The sequence below is a fragment of the Lichenostomus cassidix genome, chromosome 2, assembly GCF_008360975.1.
Source record: "Lichenostomus cassidix isolate B80296 chromosome 2, HeHo_3.0, whole genome shotgun sequence".
In the NCBI taxonomy this organism is placed as follows: Eukaryota; Metazoa; Chordata; class Aves; order Passeriformes; family Meliphagidae; genus Lichenostomus; species Lichenostomus cassidix.
The window spans coordinates 104,130,918-104,150,559 of record NC_139482.1 but is presented as its reverse complement, the minus strand read 5'-3'; the positions used below and the strand labels follow the sequence as shown (position 1 = coordinate 104,150,559).

Genomic DNA, 19,642 nt, shown 5'->3' with positions numbered 1-19,642 from the left:
CCTTCTCTAGACCCGCCGCAGGAGCTCCATGTCTCTCTAGTACCGGCGATGCCAGAGCTGGACGCACTCTCGCTCCAGCCCTGCTCCTCCTCACCGCCGTTCCCTGCCCGCGGCACCAGCACCGCTGCCACCCCGTTCCGGGGGTCGGGCCCGTTCCAGACCCCAACACGGCCGGCTGCGGCGGCGGCAGCAGCTCTGCCCAGGGCTCCGGATTAACCGGATCCCCAGCGCGGCCCGCTCCCGCTGCCGGCCCCGCTGCCGGCTCCGCTCCCGGCTCCGGCTCCCGCTCCCGCTCCCGCTCCCGCTCCCGGCCCCGCTCCCGCTCCCGCTCCCTGCTCCGCCGCCAGCCCCGCCCGTTCCGGCCGTGCGCGCGCACCGCTCCCGCCCCGCTTCCGCCGAGCGGCCGCGCTTGCAGCGTCATCCCGGGGGCTGGTTTGAATGAGACCCCGAGCGGGGCCGGGACCCGCCGCCGCCGCCCCGCGTCCTGCCGTGCCCGCCCGCCCCGCCAGCGCCGCGCCCCGCCGCCCCGCGCCCGCCCGCCCGGGACACGCCGCTCCGCCATGCCGCTCTTCTCAGGTGAGCGCGGCCCCGCCGCCTGCCGCCGGGCCCTGCCGGGAGCGGGCGGTGCCGCGGGGAGCGGAGCGGAGCGGGAGGCGCCTCACACGTGCGCGCCCATCCCGTCCCATCCCATCCCGGCCGGGCCGGCGGCGGGAGCGCCCCGGGAGGCGCGGCCCGGCCGGCGGGAAGGAGGGATGGAAGGGAAGGGAAGGGAAGGAGGGAGGCTGTGTCGGCCTGGCCCTGCTGGTGGGAGGGCGGGTGTCACTCGCGTCCCGCGGGCCGCCGTGCCTCGCCACTAGCCTGTCTCGGGTTGCTCTGGTTTTCTGCTAAAAGAGAAGCGGTGCTGGCCCTGCGGTGAGCCAGAACTCTGCAGCCGCGCTTCCCGGTTTATTTAGGTGTGTCTGCCTCCGCTCTTTGCAATCCATTATGTGCTGCTATTCAGTTAGGTTGGAAAGCCCCAAGTCCAACCTTTGACCAAAAACCACCAAGTCAACTAGACCAGAGCACTGAGTGCCACATCCAGGCTTTCCTTAAATGCCTCCGGGGACGGTGACTCTGCCATCTCCCTGGGCAGCCCTTTCCAATGTGTGATCACCCTTTCTGTGAAGAAATTCTTCCTAATGTCTAATCTGCACCTAAAGCTTTCTTAAATTATACCTCATGCCGCTAGCCCTTCTTGCTATGAGGAAAGGTTTCAATGGAAGAGTTCAAGAACAAAACCTCCAGTGACACTTCTAGAACCAGTTACTGCCTTGATAATATCTCCCAGTTCTGGCCTATTTGGGCCCTTCAGTTTTTTAGGTTGTAGGCAGCCTCAGTGCACACGGTTTGTCCTCTGTTTTAGCTGTGGTTGGCAAACCGGGATACTTATGTCAGTATAACAGGATTTTTCCTGAACTCATCCAAATCTAGTGGAGTCTCGCTCACTGGAGGTATTCAGGAACGATCTGGACAGAATCCTGTGCCATGTGCTCTGGGATGGCCTTGCTTGAGCAGTGAGGTTGGACGAGATGAGCCACTGTGACCCATTCTGTGAACTGTATGAGCTGTGTTTTCTAATCAGCGGGGAAAGTACGTCATTCCTTTTCCTTACTTCCCATTGTTTTCAAATTAACAAGTTTCTCTTTTATTTTGCATGAAGTCTTGTTGCAGTCTCTGAAGAGAAGACACTCATGCTCTTCCGTTCCTCCTCTTGAGTGCTGAGTTGTCAAAACCGGTGACACTGCAGATGAATAATTGCTAGCTCTTCTGCATATTTAGCAGGGGATACATGACTGTTCAAAAATTCAAAACCCAAAAGTCTGTGCAGCTGACTTGTTCAGTGACTGAGTGGGTTGTCTTCCTGGAAAAGGGGAAAAGCCTTGTGCTTTGCAGGTCTTAAATATGCAAAATAATAATGTTTAAAAAAACCCCAGAATGTTGGCAAATCAGAAGGTGCTTTCTGATAGAAATACTGAAAAGTCAGTAATTTGAGTTGCTTTGTAGAGTAATTTAGTCTAACATTTAGACTTGCTTTTGATTATTTTGTCATTACTTATCACAAGCACTGTACACATCTGAAATTGAACGTTTTTGGAAGAGTTTTTAAAGAATGACTTTAAGAGTTTTGTGTTTTAAAAGGGTATAGATGTTGTAATAAGTTTATGTAAAACCAAAGCACAGATAGAAGGATGTGGCTTTCCTGAAGTCTGTTATTTCAGCCACTTACTGTGCATGTGGAATATCATTGCATGCTGTATTTTATAGATTTTCAGCAAAATCTCAGGTTGCTAAAGAAGCCTTATTTACCTTTGTTAGTTACTGGAAGTGGTCAAAGGTGTGTCACTGTTCTGTAGAGGCACACAGCTTATTCCAGGCATTTTTTGTCTGCTCTTGGTCATTGCTAACTTCATCAAAGTGAAGTTAACATTCCATTGTGCCATTCTGCCTCCTGTTTCTGCTGGTGATCTCATTTCCAGCATCAAGGTTTATGCTTTTTGTGACCAAATTTCACTTTACTTCTTAATTCCAGTCCTGCACCTTTTCTGGGGTCAATAGCCTGGCTTTTAAAGAACATTGTATTGTTTTCCTCGGAAGGAGAACGGAAATACTATGGATAACTGAACTGGAATTGCACCTCTGAACTTCCGTCAGAAAGTTCAGTTGTTTGCACTGAGAAAGTGCCAAGAGAATGGGAGAGTTAGTTCCAAACTGCTTTTGTGAAGACCTGCTAAAGGGTTTCTGATGCTGTTAGACACACTTACTGCTTGCAGAGTTTCTCAGTATGTATGTTACTTACAGTGGTTTTGTAGGATATCTTTAGACCTGCTGGAAGTAGTATGTTCTGATGGATGAGGTGCCATACAGTCAAGGTGTTCCCTAGGTTCATTACTGACAATTGTAAGAGTTGAAAACAGAATGTTTTGAGATGGTATAAAGTCTTGGTAATCTTGATAATTACATTTTTGAGTATTAGGAAATAATCAAGTTTTAAAACATTTTGCTTGCAGTTAATGTGAAATGGGGAAAAGAGAAATTTGATGGCGTGGAGCTGAACACTGACGAACCTCCAATGGTCTTCAAAGCCCAGTTATTTGCACTGACTGGAGTTCAGCCAGCTAGACAGAAGGTTATGGTTAAAGGAGGAACTCTGAAGGTAGAAATCCTTTTTTTATATATTGTGTCTAACTTCGTTATGTGTTAACATGAACAATGACAATATTTCTGGATGTTCTTCCAGAAGATCTTTGGTTGTATATGTTAAACTGACTGCACTTTACTCATTTGTACAAAACACTGCTTGGTGGGAGTTTTTTTTGTTACTTTTTTTATGTTCATAATCTGAATGCAAGTTTTTTCTTTCTGGTTTGTGTAAGAGAAGTTTCTGTGGTGCTCCTCTGCTGGAGGCTTACTGGTGAGATAAGATATGGGCAACTTGGCTACAAAATGGTGTTTACATTTAAGCAATGTTGAACAACACATGAAGAACCTTATTGAAAACACAACTTGGCTGCTTTTTATTTTAGTCAGACAAGACTTGATAACATGTAAATAGTTAATATTATGTAATCTTGGATGAAACACAATTGCATATTTAGAAGTATGTGATTAATATTGATGAAAATACTTGCTTGTCTCTTGATGCAATATAATTAACTTGTCTTTTATTTTCTTTCACAGGATGATGACTGGGGGAACCTAAAAATAAAGAATGTAAGTTCTGAGCAGTAACTAAATTTTACTCTTTTAATTTTTTATTTTGGCATTTAAAGAAAGACTAGAAAGTGGTTGCTCTTTCTGTTTGAATGGGCAGTGCTTTCTTCAAAAGTTGTACCTTGATGAAGCATAATTTTATAGGTGTCATACATGAACATGCCTAGATTATACTGCATCAGGGAATGCCACAGGTTTTTGTTTGGGATTTTTTTTTTTTGGTGTAATTTTCCTTGTGTCTCTTGTAACGTCTTGTAACATCTGTTACAGGTTTCACTCCAGTTCTTCACTGGGCAGATTGAATTAGGTAGCGTTGCAAGAACCCTTGTAACTAGTTTGCAAGCATCTGTTAGCAGCCTGTAGCTGCAGCTATTGTAGCAAAGTTATTCAGCAAAAATCCCAGTACTTAATATTCTTGTCTTTTTCTGCATACTGTTGTGCTAATAGCTGCCTTTATTCATTTTAGTAATGTTATATACAAGTTCTAGGGATTTATTTACACTGTCAGAGCAGATCCTCTTAATTCTGTTGTTCATCTTTTTCCTTAGCACTGTATGTTTCAGGGCTCCACATAGTAATTTTCTACTCCTTTGACAGAGCTTATTGTGTAGCTGTACTCCTGTTAAATGCTAAAAGACACCTTTCCCTTATGGTAGTTCAGCAAGCATGGAAACTTGATTGCTTCCCCCTTAAATGCTAGTTCTCATGCCTAAACTGATGTGGTAATTAGGTTATTTTTCACTTTTCAATTAGTTTAACTCAGAACTTGCCAGGCAAGCTCACCAAATATTTTGGTGGAAACATGTAGCACGGATAATTCTGTGGCATTTTTCTCAATAGGTACTTCCTAGATACGAGGAATTAAGGTATGCCCTTAAGTCACAATAGTGGAGTATTGCTTCTGTGAACTAAGAGAAAGATGATGTTTATTTTTGGGAAAATAGCTGAAGCATGTTCAGAGCTTAATGGTTTGAGTGGAAATAACTGTTCTTAAGCATTCATGACTATTTTCACTGTGTTTCAAGGGGATGACCTTACTGATGATGGGCTCTGCAGATGCACTTCCAGAAGAGCCAATTGCTCGACCCGTCTTCGTGGAAGACATGACAGAGGAGCAGTTGGCTTCGGCTGTAAGCATGTTTCCAACTTTGGTTTCTTTTAAACCTTTGAGTAATGGCTAGTTTTTAAATACTTGTAGTTGCTTAGAAGTGGATTTTGAAACTGTAATGCCTGTTTAGCTTCTTCACCAAGAATCACAAATTTACATCGATGACCAAACTGGGAGCAGTGAAAAGAAGTCGGGGATTTAATTTAAAAGTCATACAATTAGTGCTGTTTTTCCTCTGAGCAGGCAGCTTTAATTTTTCTAAAAATAGCATTGCTGTTGTTTTTAGAGACAAAGTTGTATTGCCCTTGCTGTATCAGTGCCCTGAACTTTGTCTAAACAAGGCCTCTTAGATATGCAAAATTATTTCCTGCCTTTTTCATATCTGTGAGGAGAGACTAGGGTTTGTTTGCGGGTGGGGCTTGTTTGGGGTTTGTTTGTCCATTTTACTAGTGTTAGGTCAACTTTTTGAAAAAAAAAAAGTTTGACACTAGTAGAGCAGATTATATGTTTTGCTGTATGGGAATAAAGTCTGAAAGAGCATAATTAATCTATTATTTCATTAATGAAGTAACTTCTGAGTTTCCTTCTTTACTGTTTGAAAGGCTTAATTTTCTCATCAGTCATTTGAACTGCAAGCTCTTTGTCATGCTTAACAGTTGCATGATTGTTGTCAACTGTGCATGCAGAACAGGAATACTTCTATGCATGTCTGTATGAAAAAGGATCTGTAGTTTGTGCTTCCGGATTTAATGCTTTCCAGACCACCTGCAGGTGAAGGATATTTATGTGTTTTTGGCTAACCACATACATAGACTTTGAGATAACTGAGAGGCAAGCAAGGAGGTGATTCACTGTCAGAAAGCATTTTGAAAAAGTTGGTCGCATTGAAATTTTGTTACATATCAAAATTCAGTTGTCTGCACTGCATGCATTCACTTATGGAATATGCTAAATTAATTCTCTCTTCCCAAATTAATCTATTGGTATGGGTATGCAGTACTACTTTAGTTTCATTAAACTATGTGTTTTTCCACAAATACCTAAGTATTTGTGGAAAAACAAATACCTAAGTATTCAGGATTTAAAAGAAAGAAAAATTCTATTACATGATGATTTATAGTTTTTTTCTGAAACTGGTTAGTTTAACTATTAGATGGTCAAAACTTTGTAAATTCACAAGTTGTCTGAAAAGATCAAGTTAATGATCTGTTGCAGACTTCTGGAGAGGCATTTAAACGATGCTTTTGTTTCAAACTATGGACTCTATTATTTTCAGAGTTTTACAGAAAACTGATTTTAATTAAAATATCAGTGTTTTGTACAAATGTATTCATGTGGAAATTTCATGGAAATAGAATTTTAAGGTCAAAACTTGAATGGGATTATAATTGAACTTTCTGAATGACTGCATGCTTGAAGAGTATGTTCATTAAACTAAATGTGCACAGAAGAAACCCCAAAGGATTCCTGAATGTCTATTAAAAGTATCAAATGGTGAAATGATGAATATAATCATAAAGTGGATCTGGAAAACTTCATAAAGTTTGATGGAATATTCCAGGTTTTATGCATGATTCGTTTTCGTAGAAGCTGATGTCACATTATAGCATTTATACAAAAATGGTTGCACATCTCTCTGACCTTCAAGAGCCCTTGTGAATTTTTTGATAGATGGAATTGCCGTGCGGATTGACAAACCTTGGCAACACTTGCTACATGAATGCTACGGTTCAGTGTATCCGCTCAGTGCCAGAAGTGAAAGAGGCCCTTAAAAGGTAGGATTCAGGACAAAAATACCGTGACTGAAATGTTTTCTTTAGCTTATGAAACAGATATTTTGAGGAATGGTCATCTTAGTACTGGTACGGATTATCATAACAATCTGTTACTCTTTAGGTCTATTCCAAATTAACATAATGATAGATTAAAGTTTATCCTATGGCTGTGTTAGTCTGTTAATAAAGAAGTTAAGGCTTTGTGTTTGTTGGAACTGGCTTTTGGTAGAAAGAACTTGTTTTGCTTAGCTAGAAAGTAGTTCCTATCAAGACTGGTTTAAAATTCTAAAACAAGCTACTGAACTCTTAACCCTGATTTTTACTTTAGTTTTTATGGTCCTGTTCTGTATAAAAGAGTCATATGGGAGTCCTGTTCCTTTTAGGAATATTACTGCAGTGGCTCTATTGCACAATGATTTCAGCTGTGAAATTACTGACATTTGCTGCTTGGAGTTACATTGGGAAGTTCTAAGATATGCCTTCATGGAATTTCGTTTTGTTTGCTAATTTGTTCTGATTGTAGGATAACTTTTCCGACTTTTGTTCATTTGTTTTTGTTGTTCTGGACTGAAATGTGAAAATGGCTGGTGGTTTTGTTGGTTGGTTGATTTTTTTGGTAAGGAATATACAAGAAACTTGAAAGTTATCCATAACAGAGGAAAAAAGAATTACCTGCCATTGGGTACCTGAATTTGTCCTGGAGATGAATTGTAATGAGAAAACAAGGAGTATTTTTAAAAGGTGAGAATTAGGTAGAGCATTATTGCCATCTTAGGGTTAATTTAATTGCTTTAAAATACACTGCTTTCTTGATTCCATGGTACCCAGCTGGATATTCTGTATTGCTGAAATCAATAGTTATTTAAATAGTTACAATTTTTTTTCATTCTGTTAGCAGGTGAACTTTAATTATAAAGCACTGAGAACTGTTTGTCAAGTACAGACGTTTGGTTTCAGGGTTTTTATTGACTATCAGTGTTGTCATTTTTGGAAAGTCTATTTTTTTCCATGTGAAGGACTCTTGAGTTACTGCTCTGAATCAGAATATTTGACAAATTTAACATCCCAAATGGGAAAATGTAGCCTATGCAACTGGCAGACTGCAATACAAGATGTGGCTGTGTTGTCTGTGGGAATTCAGATTCAAGCTGTTTTTCCTTGGAGATTTAGCCCTTTTTTGATCTTCCCTGCTTGGTGACAGCGTGGAAGGCTGTAGGGTGCATGGGCAGTGGGAGAGGTGTGCAAGGGCTCACTTGGGAAAGCTGTTACAGCTTCTTTTCTCATGGCCTACTCTGCTGATGTCCCCAAGGAACTCCTCCCTGTTCTGTAGTGTGTCAGGGGAAAGCTTCCTGCTCATCATCTAGCAATGGTCAGAGTTTGAAAAGTTCAGTCTGAGATTAGAGAATGTGTGAGACTCTCCTTTTGCTTGAAGGCTTTGGGGAGTCCATCTGTTCCTCATCCAGCTGCTAAATTAAGAATTCAGAGGAGAGTGGCAAGTTCTTGTCATATAGGTGGACTCCCACACCTTTTCCGTGTAGGAAATATTTCTCCAAGAAAACACCTCACCTCTTACTGTTTTGCTTCTGCAGTGGAGGGAGGAAGTAAGCCTGCCTTCCATCTCTGTTCATTTTATCTGCCGTCTGTCCTTGAAGGTGGGTTTTTTCACATGTATCTGAAGAAGCCATGGCAAATGTTTCAGAAATGGGGTAGCTTTTGTTCAGACTTTTTCTTGGTTTCTTTAAAAATAAAACGAGTCTTTGAGGCAAAAGGATTAGGGAGGCAGCAGTGTTGTATCCAGACTTCTTGGTCTGCCTTTACTTACTGTCTGAAAGATGCCAGTTTCCCTTTGCTTCCATGCAGTGCATGCAAAATCGCTGAAACTTTGAGGTAAATGTGAATAACTCTGCTTCAAAAACCCAACTGTCCTTCTTCTTTGTGTTTAATTGCATGCAAATTATTTTCTTCCATTTTAGGTATGGTGGTGCCTTAAGAGCTTCAGGAGAAATGGCCTCTGCTCAATACATTACTGCAGGTTGGTGTTTAGAGTAGAAAATAGGGGTTTAGAGAAGTGTGTGATTTCCTGTGAACTATACATGAAATTTGCAGTTAGAACTCTGTGTATTGTTCTTTAGTGCATGTGCCTCAGGAATGTCAGATCTGCTGGCACTGGAAGATTCATTTTGTCTTTAAAGGTTATTCTTCCACTGCCTGCAAAGCGTTTATCTCTGCACACTACCTGGTTTCAGGCTAGGAAAAAAGATACTCAAGTGTGATTTAGGCTTAGATAGAAATCATTTATATCTCTTTAATGTTTTAGATGTAGGCATAAAGTAATTGGAACTTCCTAAAGCAAACTCCATCCATCCATCCATCCATGCATCCATTTGTTGATTTGATCACTTTGTGTAGAAATATTTTAGTGTGCAGTTCTTTGTTTCACTTAATGGTAGGCTGACACTATACTCCTAGGATATGTATTTCAGTAGTATTTTTTAGTAAGATTTATTGGCTGAGCATTATTGTTACAGTGGAAACTGATGCTTTATCAGTGGTCTTAGCCTTTGCCCGAAAGATCCACATTTTATAACTGGAATGGAAAGTAGTGGCTTCAAAACAAAAGTTACTCTTCGTTGTGGTGGTCTGGGTGCTCACAGTGTGGGAGCTCACGGTGGCCCCATATCTTCAAGCTCTAACTAGAGTTCTAGTTAGACCCCTTACACTTGAACAAGGGTACTACTTGTCCGCTTTGTCTTTTTTTACTCTATTTCATTGCCCCACTAAGATGCTGGGCCAGGACACTGGGATTTCTACCAGTCCATTTAAGGAAAAACAAAACAATATAAGGAAGGAAAGGTCCAGTTTGTGGGTATGCCTGCTGATCGAATTTTGGGGTGGTAAGTTCAATGGTTACTCTATACAGCCATGCCTGCCCCTCCCCTTTTAACTGCCTTTACTTCGTGTCCCTTGTTTTCTTTTTAAGGTGACAGCTCTGCTTCTTAGGATTTTTAATAGTTTAAGTAATTGGTAGTTAATTCTTGGGTGCTGAGCTGTTCAGGAACTCCTGCATGACACTTATGGCATTTTTTTTTTTAATTGCTGTGTCATATCGGTTGCACCTCTTGCCAAGGTCAGTGAAGACATTTCTGAAAGAGGCAGCAACTGACCTTGGTTCCCTGTAATCTTGCCTATATTCACTTACTCAAGAGTACCATTCGTTAGTTTCTCCACTTGTAAATTAGTGACCATGCAGATTATTGCCTACCTCACAGGGTTGTTGTGAGGATTAACAGGTGCCTTTGAGGTAATCTGTCTATTTAAAATGCTGTAACCTGTGTAGATAAGACATATGCTAGAGTGTGGAACAAAAAAGAAAGCCATGTGTAATGTCATGCAGTCAGTATCATTCATTGGATTGCACATAGTTATGAGCTCTCTGCATACACATACTTGTTTTCCTGGGTCTTAAGCATGGGTATTTCCTTATTTATAGATATTTTATTAAAGTTTTTTTTCCCAGTAGCTGGTGAAACTTAAGTTGGTCTGGAGGATAGCTTGTGAATGCCTTCTGGTTTCTCTTGTGAAAACGTTCCTCAGACGTGTTCCAAATGAAATCTTAATTGCTCAAAAGTTTTATCTTTTTTTTCCTGTTAGCAGCCAGGAAAGACATGGCATGATTTGCCAAATTCTCAGAATTGCCATCTTTATGCTTTCAAAATCATGTTCACAAAGGAGATCTTAGGTGCACCTGTTATGCCACCTGGAGAATTTGGTCCTGCTTTGGAAAGATCAAATTGGACGCTGTTAAATGATCAGTCTTTAAATGTTGCTGCTGTTTTACTATTCTTTTTACACTTCCTGCCATGTTTGAATTGTTTTTGCACTTCTCAAAGCATTCACTTACTTTTTCTTCAAGCTCTTAGAGACTTGTTTGATTCCATGGATAAAACTTCCTCCAGTATCCCACCTATCATTCTCCTGCAGTTCTTACATATGGCCTTCCCACAGTTTGCAGAGAAAGGCGATCAAGGCCAGTACCTTCAACAGGTAAAGACCGATTATTAGCTTATTGTTTCAAATACTCAAGTATGTTGGAAGTTGAGAACAAAAACATTTTAAAACTTTCCTTCTCTTGTGAAAATGATTACTCCCAGTAAAGGGGTGGTTTTTCTGTAGACAGGTTGTATGGAAGTTGAATGTAATACCAGGTGCCAGCTTTGAGAATGCATGGTGGAATTGGGAGAAATTTTTAGTTAAGGAAGCCTCACATTTGGCTTTATAGTTGATGGGTTTAATACTACTAAATCATAATGCTTCTAGTCAGGTTTTATGTTGTGTTCCCTTCCTAGGATGCCAATGAGTGCTGGGTGCAGATGATGAGGGTGCTACAGCAGAAGCTGGAAGGCATAGAAGGTGATGCAGTTATGGAGGTAATTGTAGTCTTACTCTAACCGGAATTAGGATGTATAATATTTCATATATTTTTTGTTAAATATTATCTGTTCGTGAGTTTTTTAGCATGTGTTTGGAGTCCAGTAAGTGAAATTGCTTTCTGATGTATCTGATCAGCATAATGCTATCGTGGTCCTGTCAGCTATGCTGTGAAGTGTGCTGAAACCTCCCTTTGGGCTTTGTAAGGCAGTGTTGCACCAAGCTGGTGCTGACAGACATATGTGGCAGCTGGCCCTGGTAACCTGTGAATTCAGCACATGAGACCTCTTCTTTTCTGAAAAAAATGTGCTACAGTTTTAACTTCAATTATTTCAAATAGAAAACTAACCAAATCAACCTGATATTGATTTATATCAATATTGGTATTGATACAAATATTTATATTGATATTGATTTATATCAATATTTAAGAAATTGCTTAAAATTTTCCCCAAGATTTTACCAGAACAGCTTTCTTTTTTTCTCTGTAAACTGTTTTCTGGAGAGTCTCAGCAGAGTCTTGGAAGACTATCCTGAAGTTTAAGATAGATTTAAATTGGAGGGCCAGGGAGGTGGGAATTTTTGATCTGGCTTGCTAATGTGCTTCAAGATGGTTTTAACATCGTGCTGTAAATAAATGTATTTGTTTTGAAACTTTTATGCCGTGTAAAATGATTGACTGACTAGGAGAAAATGCACCTATAGACAGGTGAAGGAATAGGCTTTAAAGAATTTGGGGTTATTAATTATATTTATAAATAAATGGGATTATTTTGTCTGTAGAGAAGACTGTATATACATTTTATTTAAAGTTACTTCATAGGAGAATTTGTTTTACAGACAGACTCTGGAGCTACAGCAGCATCCTCTAAAAAGAAGAGCTTAATTGATCAATTCTTCAGCATTGAATTTGAAACAGCGTATCCTAAAGACTAAGGCAAGACATAAGCAACCATGATTTCACACTTCAGCAGTTGAGTTCAGGGAGGGTGAAAAACATTGTTCAGAATAGTATGGAAAATAAAGGTGAAGGCTAGATGATATTATGCAGGAGTACACAGATGTTAAAGTTAAGATTGGATATGCTTTGAGACAGAGGATGATGTGGGGAGGAAGAATGGTAATGGAAATTTACAGAAAAATAGAAAAACTTGTTCAATGTCAGTAGCAGATTTCCTCCCCAGAGAAGATTGGTCCTTACCAGCTTCAAGGATGCTGACATGCTTTATCCAGTTAAAAGTAATTATTGTCCTAAATAGGTTTTTTGGCTTGTAAGGGTGTGTTGCTGATACACTTAGTGTACTAAAGATGCACGAAAGGTAGCTTGATTGATTTCTTAAGAAATAAATTAGGTGTCCACTGTTTTATGAGTAAGAAACAAAAGCAGCTGACTACTTTCTAGTAGTTTCTCTATAGCAAGAAAAAAAAGGATATGACCACGTGGGGCACACATCTCATGGCAAGTATTGCTCTTTTCCCACTTCTCCACCCCAAAATCCTGGCTGTCATGAACCTGAGCACCACTTTTAGAAAGAATTATACTGTGCGTTTTGCTTGTCTGAAATAGGGAAACATCCTCTTAGATGAGGTACTGTATTTCCTAGCTTGGTAGTCATGAGGAATAAAGGCCTCTTTTAAGGTAAGAATCATGCATCTCTCTCTCTGTATCATGATGTTTGTTATCCTTGAAATAGTTGGGAGTTTTGGAATGTGTAGCTAACAGGAATGATGCACAGGCCAGTATGAGGAAGAAGACTTGTTAGAAAAGTTGCAGACTTTTAAAGTGTGATTATGGTAGTGTTTGTAGGAATAGCTGCAGTCGGAAAAAATACCTGGTTGGAAGGACATGGATGAGAGAAAGGGATTGGGGTATAAATGTATGGAAAGAGGAGAGGACAGGTAGAAGAATTAGAATAATGTGTAGAAAATAATGGAGGAATGAATTTAATTTCAGTGAAGAGGACAGATAGAAGGCAGAGAAAGGAGGCTCTGCATGTTGTAAGAAAAAGGAAGTCTGGCCAGCAGCAGCGATAGAAGAACTTTATTAAACAATGGAATGGAATGTTGCAGGAGGGCTTTGTAACTTGGTGTTGACAGCCAGTTAATGTGTTCTTCGTTGTGAGGTTGGGTGGTGGTGGGAGAGAAGAAAGAACAAAGCAGGCCTCAGCTTAAATGATGATCAGAGACTTATTTTACTTATTTTGGTGTGCTGTCTGCCCCAGCTCTCCTTTGTGCTTAGCCATGAAGGAACAGATTGGTCTGAAGGAAGTGCTGTTTCAAATCTCTTTGTGCTACAAGAAGTAAAAGTACTGTCTACATAAGCACAGAATTTCCTAAATTACTGTGCTGCTTGGCATGGTGTGTTCACTAGAGCGGTAGTTCAGCTCTTGGTGCATGATGGTTTTCCTTAATTTTGTGAAGCATGAAATGTACAGAAGCTGAAGAAGAGGAAGTAACTAAAGGAAAGGAGAATCTGCTTCAGCTTAGCTGCTTTATCAATCAAGAAGTGAAATACCTGTTTACAGGACTAAAATTGGTAAGCTATTGCAACTTTCACTGAATTGAAATTCTAAATGGCCTCTGTGTTTTTAAACTGAAATTCTGAGTGACCTGTGTGTTTTATCTGTGACTTGGAATTGATGTCTGCTGTCCAAACTTTACAACGTTTCAAGAATCTTTTTGGTGTTCATAGGGAAGATGGCTGTGAGAGGCAGTTGCATGTTAATGTCAAACAGACTTCAGCAGAGCATATTCTTGGCTCTGACATGGTTTCTCCATGCAGGTAACCAAGTGCAAGGCAGTTTGCTACTTGTTTGTTCCAGCTGGGTTTCACTTCACACTGAGCAGTATCATGGTTTAAGTATTCAGAAATTGGTTCCCAAAAAGTCCAAAAGTCAACTTGAAAGTAGGGTGGCATTCTGGTTCCTAATTAAAAACCCCCCAGATGATGTAACAACTAAATTTGATTTTGCAGATTTTGAAGGGGGTGTTATTTTCCATGAGACAAGATCATCCTCAGACTTTTTTTAAAAGTAGAACTCCTGAAGGTAGTCTGTCCTTTATAGATATATTTTTTATTTTATTTTATTTTATTTTTAAATTTTAGGGGCTTTTTGGAGAGTCTGAAGTAGCAAGGAGAGGAGCTACTACAAAACCTTTGTAGTAACTGCTCTTGCAGAGTATTTGTGTAAGAGAAGGACAGTGATCTGGTTTATACAGAGCTAAAACCAAGTTGTATGATTCTCAGATAATCTTTGTATCTCTTTTTCTGCCTTTTTTCAGAATTTAGAAGGAAAAGTAAGTTAAAATAGCTAATGCTCACAAATTAAAAAACTATAAAAAAAGTAACTTCACTTTCAGGCAAAAAAAATCTACAATTCTTCTGCTGGATTGCCTGTAGCAAGAGAGTTACAACACTAAGAACCAAGCTAGTCTTTCCCAGAATTTTATAAGGAGACACCAGCTGTCACTTTGTAAGCAGCTCTGGCTTCTTGAGACTGAGAGCTGAGAAATGGACAAATATTCTTCTCACAAGAAACTTCAGATTTTCTTCAGTTTTGTTCCAAGCATGATATGGTATATTTGTAATCAAGTCCAGATACCATTCAAAACAAAATCCAATTGTGAGTTCTACTCCTGTGGAGCAGAATTTTCTGCAGAGAGAAACTCAATGTTGTCAGGACTCAGGAATGAGCCTGGAGCTGAAGGAATGAATGGGCATGATTATTTCTGCCAAGGAATTTCAAAATCCTGTGTGTTGTAATGGCTGACAGCAACAGAAGAGACTGGCAGAACAAGATTTAACTTATGGTTTGTTTACCCCTGTTGTGCTTTTCTCTAAGCTGTGTTTTATGATGAATGTGTTACTTCTTTTTCTTCCAACAGCGTCTTCAGGAGGAAATCACCAAACTCTCTCCAACGCTGCAGAGAAATGCACTCTATATCAAATCTGTGAGTGCTACTTTTGTTGCTCTTTATGATTCTTTTAAATGTTGTCCATTTTCTGTTCCAAAGTACAAAGTTATTGCTGCAACACCATGGGATTTATGTTTACAAAGCATCTGAGTATTCACTGCCAAGAAATTTAAGACAGAACTTCAAAAAAGGAGATGTTGTTTTATTCCTGTGGGTTTGTGCACAAATACATTCTCAGAATGGACTGTAATTTAGGATGATCAGTGTTTAGGTATAAAAGATCTGTGAATATTTAAAGTAATAGCTTTTTTCTAATTTCTTTTTTGTAGTCCAAAATTAGTCGCTTGCCAGCCTACCTGACTATTCAGATGGTTAGATTTTTTTACAAAGAGAAAGAATCTGTGAATGCAAAAGTTCTTAAGGTGAGTTTTCTGCATGTTGAAGTTTAATTCCTCTTTATGTTTTCCATGGGTTTTTATTAAAGGTAGACAATGAGGACTTGAAGACTACTTAGTAAATTGTTTGCTTTTAAATTGCATTTAAAAATATTTCCAGTGTAGTTTCTTTGCTTAAGTACAAAGTAGCTTTGTTTCCAGTTGTGTTGTGGTGTGGCAAACTACACAACCAAAAATAGGCTGAGGGAGGAGATGAGGGGCAGAAGTGAATTTGCCCCAGTACTGCTAATGTTACAGGATGACAATAAACAGGATGTTTTTTGGTCTCTTGTCACCAGTGGTTCTGAGAAGAATGTTTTACTAAGGAGAGGTCCATGCTTTCAAACACTGAACCCTTCTGATGTAGATGGGAGATGTTTTTGCTGTCAAACACTTCCTGTATTAGTTATTTTAATTGTCTAGCTTTCTGATGGACAAGTGCAGGAACCAGCTGCAAACAGCTGAATGTTCTGGTTTTGCTTTATGTTGGCCATGGCTGGCAGACCTTGTTGGCTGCCCAAGGGGCATCATGATACATTCTCCTTATAAGAGGAAGAAAGGAAATAACGATTGAAGATACACGTTAAGTATTTCAGAAGATAGTTTGGATAATACAAATTGACATTTTTGCCAGGGTACAGTCATTCTATATGCCTTCCTCTTTTTTCTTCTCTGTTAGGCCTGCATAGGTATTTCTGTAGTGTAAAAATATGACAGCTAGCAATAAAGGATCTGATTTATTAGTTGTTAGTCCATGCTGATTGTAATAATTAATAGTGGTTTGTTTTTACTGAATTAGACATTCTTCTGTGAAAGCATTGCAGCCCTTTCAGTAAATACTGTCAGCAGAATCTCAGTAGATCAGGTTGCCATCGATTTGAAGAGAGTTGCATTTAATTTGCCTTAGTGTTGTCTTCCCATGGGAGAATGCTTTAATGTGGAGTACCAAGCCATGCTAATAAATCTTTATACTCTTTACTTCCCAGGATGTTAAATTTCCTCTTATGTTGGATGTGTATGAGCTGTGTACGCCAGACCTGCAGGAAAAAATGGTTTCTTACCGATCAAAATTCAAAGATCTAGAAGACAAAAAAGTTAATCAACAGCCAAAGAATGTAAGTCTCCTAATGCTTTAACTAATTCATACATCTGAAATTGGGGTGCTAATAAGGTCTAGAGAAAACTTGATGTCCTTAAATATACTGTTTTCTTACATAGCAAACTCCTTGATATGGAGCTTTAGATCTTTTTATCTTGTATTTTCATGAAAATACAGTATCTGCTTTGGTATGTTTGCTTGATGACAAATGTGAAATGGTGTAGTCAGACAGCATGTAGTAAATGTATTAAATTGTAGTGCTTCTGTTTACCAGTGCTATGGCTAAAGGTCTTACGTAAATTACATTATTCTCTTCAAATACTACTGCTTTCTGACTGCTCACTTCTTCAGTGGAGTGTAGGAAGCTGTTCCCTGCTCACCAGCTGGAAGGGGTTGTATAAGGCACTGTATGTATCTGACTGATAAAAATTAGAATACATGTGCTGGTGAGCTTAAAGTAAGTCCTCTAAAAACTTGGTAAATAGTTTCGTATCTTATCCTGTCCACATATTCTGACACTGACTTCCCTCTCTTTAATGAAGAAAAAAGTAAATGAGCTAAAACTGTAGTGTTCTAGCCATTTTTTTAAAGTTTGCTTGTCTTTTCCTGGCCTAACTCCTGGCAAATTCCTTTAAATGTTTGGATAAGGCTCGCATCCCCTCTTACACAGATTGGAGCAAGGAAAGAGTGCTATTTTTGAGCAGAATGTGTTGGCACTAAGAGTTTGTCTCTGGTATTTGCTTATTGCCACTTCTGCTGCTAGCAAGCCCCCAGCAAAGAATAAATCTTCAGTTGCAGAATTGTTTCATAAATAAACCCATAAATCTGGTTGGTGAGCTGTGCAGGCAGTATGTGCTACAGGAGTTATATATTTGCTTTAAAACTGGTCTTCTTCTGATAAGGCTTTTGTATGTCCACCTAAAAAATACAGTAATGAACTTTTTTCAAGTTGAACAAAAATGTTTAGACTTAGAAACATATTTAAATGAATGGAGACTTTGGATTTGGTGTAATTGTGATAAAGCTTTTATTAAACCATTCCACATTAATTCAGCTTACTCTCTTTTTTAGTCTAGTAAAAATGATGGTGCACAGAAAGAAGTTAAATATGAGCCATTTTCTTTTCCTGATGGTGAGTACAGGGAAGCAAATCTACTTTAACATAAATCTCTATTTACTTGTGTTTAAGTATGCCTGATGGTAGGAATATTTTGAGAACCCTGGCTCTCTTTAATGCCTTTGAAAATTAATCTTCAGAGACTGAGAGAATTTTAATGAATGGAAAGATTAGGTAAACCAAAATGTTGAGATAGTCAAAGGCATAATTGCCATCTATCTGACAAGCTGGTGATAATAAAAGACAGGCACATCAAAAGACATTTGCATGTAATGTGCAGTTGTTTTGCACACTGCCTTGTCAGTGGGTGGTAGAAAGCTGAAATCAAAACAAAAACTTAAACTGGACTTTTAAAAGTGCTGTGGTAGTGCTGGTGTTGCCTGTTTGGAGGGGTTTGGAGCCTGAAGGCCCAAAGCACTCACCCTGGGCATTCCATCAGTTGCATCTATTGGTATTTATTTCACGAGAATGCACAGCATCCTCAGTTTCCCGAGACTCTCCTGGCTGAGAACTGCTTTTAGTTCACAGTGGTTTTGTACCGTGCTGTTCCTGGGGTTTTACACACACAGCTGTGGTGCTGTGGCCTGGCTGATGCATCTTTGGTCTGTGAGTCGTTAAAAATACTGCAACTGTCCAAGTAGGACTCAACGTTACTTTTTCTTTCCCCTTTAGATATTGGCTCTAACAATTGCGGCTATTATGACCTGCAGGCAGTGCTAACTCATCAAGGCAGATCAAGTTCCTCTGGGCATTATGTGTCTTGGGTTAAAAGGAAACAAGGTAAAAAAAAAATAAACAAATTGCAGCCCTCTTAACCACTCTTCACAGCTCCTTTCAGCGAAGGGGCTGTTAAGCAAGCTTAGATTTTATGTACCTAAATTACAAATAATCCTCTTGTTTCCCTTGCAGATGAATGGATTAAATTTGATGATGACAAAGTCAGCATTGTTACACCTGAAGACATTTTGAGGTTATCTGGGGGTGGAGACTGGCATATAGCTTATGTTCTACTCTATGGGCCTCGCAGAATCGAAGTTGTTGAAGAAGAAGCTGAACAATAGTCTTCCGTTTTAGCCATTCTGCCTAGGTGTGAAATAAATGTTGATTACTGATCACTTCTTTAACCCCAGAGCTTTAGCAAGTGGATAAATAATTTGTTCAAACCTTCTCATGTGAAGAGGGATATTGTTTTAAAACTGATCCATGTACCAATTAGTCACTACTGGACTGGACTGCCCACTGTGGTGGTGACAATACTTAAAATAGCTTTAATGTCTTGCAGAAGATAATTTTTTTTTAATGAGCCTCTCCTCCTTCTTCTCTAATGTCATCAAGTATTTATTACACACCTACTCTGACATTTGTTACTCTTGCATGGTTTATACCACAGTTCAGTAGCTGTCCATCCTATGCCTTACCTGGCAGTTCTGTTAGGAAGGTAGAAGAGAAAACGTTGCCTTGTTGTGTAACTCAGTGCTGCTGCCTGTAGCCAACAGCTGTGGCTACAATCAAGTATTTGTCCAGCCTGACCTGCTGATTCAGTCTGTTCTGTTGCTGGCATCTCATGATTTCAAAATAAATTGTGATCAACAATGTGTCTCCATTAAAAACAGCTCCTGTCCTGGTACCGTAGTCAGTATGCGTTTGTTTTCACTTGTTGGGCCACCACTGATGAATGTCTCAAGCAGTCATGGAATAAAGTCTTTTTTTTTTTTTTTAAGATGTAGGGATGTGTTTCCTGTCCTGTTACTCTTTACTCAGCAGGTAAGTCCTATGTGGTGGCTGCAAACGTGGGCTTTGCTTACTTACAGTACCTTCTGCAGTGACTGGGTGTGATTGCAGTAAAAAAAGCATTTCAGTATTGGCTGCAGCCTAAGAAGCACTATCAAGGCCATCAACCCCCTCACCCTTCAGTGTAGAGGTTCCCAGTGCTGATGTGTCCCAGTCCCTTCTGGAAGAGCTGGTCCATATTCCTATGAACTACGTTCATTTCTGATGAGGTGTGGTGAATTTGCT

General features: G+C 39.8%; 1 protein-coding gene across 1 annotated transcript; it reads left to right on the top strand.

Moving 5' to 3' along the window:
• Nucleotides 1-379: 379 nt before the first annotated feature.
• Nucleotides 380-19,254, top strand: USP14 (ubiquitin specific peptidase 14). The gene is made up of 16 exons (XM_085052659.1): nt 380-576; nt 3,048-3,193; nt 3,718-3,750; nt 4,776-4,880; nt 6,530-6,633; nt 8,607-8,665; nt 10,547-10,677; nt 10,980-11,060; nt 11,902-11,981; nt 13,483-13,597; nt 14,947-15,012; nt 15,306-15,398; nt 16,397-16,525; nt 17,581-17,641; nt 18,299-18,406; nt 18,536-19,254. Exons 1-16 carry the CDS (start codon nt 561-563, stop codon nt 18,685-18,687), a joined length of 1,479 nt encoding a protein of 492 aa, XP_084908785.1. The 5' UTR covers nt 380-560; the 3' UTR covers nt 18,688-19,254.
• Nucleotides 19,255-19,642: the final 388 nt, after the last annotated feature.